At 42.3% G+C, this 3,580-nt stretch overlaps 1 protein-coding gene across 1 annotated transcript; it reads right to left on the bottom strand.

Moving 5' to 3' along the window:
• Positions 1-597: 597 nt before the first annotated feature.
• LOC115430807 (claudin-5-like) lies at positions 598-1,668 on the bottom strand. Its single transcript, XM_030151041.1, has one exon. It carries the CDS (start codon positions 1,579-1,581, stop codon positions 934-936), a length of 648 nt encoding a protein of 215 aa, XP_030006901.1. The 5' UTR covers positions 1,582-1,668; the 3' UTR covers positions 598-933.
• Between the last annotated feature and the right edge of the window lie 1,912 nt (positions 1,669-3,580).

Below are 3,580 nucleotides of genomic sequence, written 5' to 3' on the forward strand. Positions count from 1 at the left end.
TGAATTTGAATTGAGATTGCAAACAGGACATGGAATTGTGATTCAAATTCAATTCCAGGAAGTACGATTAGAATTCAAAGACATTCATGATACTTGTATGTAAATATCTGGCCGTACCTGCTTCCTCTGCACCTGCTGAGAGGATATTAGTGTTGCAGGCAAGATAGTCAGGGTCAGAAACGTGCCACCTCAATGACAAAACATTTGCTGAACTGTGAACCATCAGACACAACGTTACCCTGTAAAGTACTTTAATAAATGATAACTGCATTTTCCCAAAACATTGTTTCATTTGATTACTTTTGACATGAAGATGTTGCTAATTATTCAACATTAAGGGAATGTATGCTTAATGTTAGTGTCTATACTTCCATTTGGAGGAAAAATGTGTGTTAAAAGTATCACATTCTCACTGATATGTGATAAGAATGAATTTCTCTGAATTGCAATGAATTCAGTTCCATCTCCTGTAAATCCTGTAGGGTAATTTTGTCCAACACTGCTACACAGACTTGCTTTTAGAAATGAAACAGTGATCAAATTAAAATTAATATATGTGTAACTGTTTGGTAATGTAGGCCAGAGGTTTGTGTGGCAGTTCCTTTTCTGAACAGGGTGTGTTAGGGAGGTGAGATGGATGAAAAGTAGAATAAAAACTGGTACAATCACATACACTTCTGCCAGACAGACATTGAGTTCAGTGTTGCCCCATTCGTTCCTATGTACCCACATTTTACAGTGTCATGCTCTGAGTACACAGTTGGACCCGTCTGAACACCACCTCAGTGTACCAAAATGTCACCAAAGTATGAACAGGCACACATCATATCAAACTTCAACAGAAAGTTTGGCTGAAATATCTGGACATGCCTCTGCTCTGCCCAAAGCAAACGTCCACATGTAAATAATAACAATAATAATAATAAAAATGGTTTATACATAATGTTTCTTGTCAAACTCTCCGTTGGCTGTGATGCTCTTGGTGGGAGAGTATTTGATGGGATACGTGCCTCTCACCCCCTGGGAGAAGGAGCAGCACAGAAGGGTCCCACCGAGCAGGAGCAGCGCCGTGGCCGCCCAGCCGGTGTAGATGGCCGCCCCGATCTCCCTCTTCTTGGACGGGGGAACCTGGGGGTCGTAGAAGTCCACTATGATGTTGTTGGCCATCCAACACAGAGGCACCAGCACGAACAGCCCGCTGATGAGGTAGATGACCCCTCCCGCGTTCACCACTCTGGCCTTCACCGTCTCATCTTTGATGCAGTTGGTGCACTGCGCCCCGGCGATGGTCACGGTGAGGGCCACGACCCCCAGCACGGCGGAGATCACCGTCAGGGCCCGAGCAGTCTGCAGATCCTGCGACAAGGCCAGCACCGAGTCGTGGACTTTGCACTGCATCTGTCCTGTGCTTTGGACCACGCAGGACATCCACAGGCCGTCCCATATGGTCTGCGCCACCACGATGTTGGAGTCGATGAAGGCGGACACTTTCCACATGGGTAACCCACAGGCGATCATCACCAGCAGGGAGCCCGACACGCACAGCGCCAGGCCCAGGAACTCCAAACACGCCGCAAGCATGGTTCTTATTTGAATAATCTGATGTAGAAAGTTGGAAGTTAAAGCGTCCTTTTCCCTCAGTCTTACCCCTGTTGGTCACTGAATCCGTGCGCTCCGTGGCTTTTCATTTATGGGACCACCAGTATGACGCTGCTCATTCACTTCCACCAAAACAAACCCGACAAACTTTGGGCCAATCAGCACCACACGCATCTCTGTGTCACCCAATGAGCGCCGGACGGGAGCAGTAGCGGCATCTCACGTGCGTGCGACCGTGCGCGTCTGTGCGTAATGGTGCGCGTAAAGGAGCAGCAGCGGCAGCAGTAGAGGAGCGCACCAGATGTGTGGGGTCTTCCTGTAATTCTTCCTGTGTGTTTGGGCGAATAAAGAATGAAAGCACCATCAGGGTCATGGTGAAAGTTTAAAGTTTGGTGAGATTTGGAATCACAATTTGAGGTTGAAATATTGAAGGAAATACTGTGAATATCACCATGAAAACAAGCTGAACTATTGTCTTGAAAAAACTGATAAGGTGAATGTTGGCACAGACAGACAGAAAGTTGGAATAAATATTTTGCCTCTTTTTTTATGAAATTATTGTGTGAATGTTATTTATTCTCTGTATGGAATCATTGCACCAGGTTAAAGGTGATTACTGATGCATAAAAATAAAAATAAAAAGAAGAATGTGTCTGAAAACAAAGTTATTCCAACTTATTAACAACAGTGTACATACCATTACAATCTCCTTTTATGATAAAAAATAAGACTTATCTATCTTTAGTCCTTCAATATAGTTTGGTTAAGACATAGGGGAATCATAATTTGTGTTTTGATATTATTCAAATTAATCTAATTTTAATTATGATAATAGCTAATTTATATATTTAAAATTAATCTAGATTCTTTTAATTTTCTTATCAAAAATGAACAATTCCGTTCAAGCACTGTGCAGTTGTGTTCATTTTTTCTCTCAAATGCACATCCTATGTTTATTTTTTAAAGTTAAGTGCAAATCCACTGGGACCGTGACACTGATTTTCAGCTGTTAACCAGCTTGCATCTTTTTTCAAAAGGCTTTGACTGAAATTTTAACCCATTTTTAGTGCTTAAAAACACACACAAAGGCCCACAGGATGTGTTCCATGCAGAGGACAACGGGGCCATGCTGAAACCCCTCCATTGTGCTCCGACTGCGCTGTTGAAAAGTCCCCTCAACTCCCCTGTTGTTTGTGTGCTTTAAGTGTACCCACCGGCGAGACATTTATCCATAATCAACAAACACATCCTACACACTGGGATGAAACTGAAGCGTAGAAGCAGAGCATTCTGGGGCAGGGGCTTTGCTTTTCAAACTTTGAATAAAAACACCCCCATTTTTTTTTTTTTTTTTGTCTGATTTTTAAGGGAAACGCTGAAAATAGTATCTGGAATAGATTGTGTGTATGTGCAGATAAACTGACCCATTTTTATGTTTACTCTAGAGAAACCGATGCGTGATGATAAAAGCGGCACCACACCTTCTTTAATCATTCTGCTCATGTGTGGGATTTGTAATCTCAACGTTTATTTTAGTCATGAAGCTGCTCTGGTAATTATGTTCCTTATATAGAGGTCAAAGGATGGTGAATCAGTTGACTGGTGTCATGGTGGGGGGTTTTGTGTGTGTGAGTGTGTGTGTGTGTGTGTGTGTGTGTGTGTGTGTGTGTGTGTGTGTGTGTGTGTGTGTAACAAATGGAAAACTGACCCATTTGGACGATAAAGCAGATAAACACAAACAGGGTGGAGGAAAAGCTGCACTTCCCAGATAAAGCCTGGAATAACCACAACAACCAGGATTCATTTGTTATTTAGCTAAATGTTTGTCTCAAAGTAAAGTTTTAACAAATAAATATCCTAAATGTACACACTCATTTCCAAAATATAATTTCTCTGCAAACATTTACAATTTATTAATTTCTGACTAACATTACAGATGCAGCAGGTGTCGGTCCAGCGTGGACGTCAACATGCTGACAAA

This window comes from Sphaeramia orbicularis, chromosome 12 (assembly GCF_902148855.1).
Source record: "Sphaeramia orbicularis chromosome 12, fSphaOr1.1, whole genome shotgun sequence".
In the NCBI taxonomy this organism is placed as follows: Eukaryota; Metazoa; Chordata; class Actinopteri; order Kurtiformes; family Apogonidae; genus Sphaeramia; species Sphaeramia orbicularis.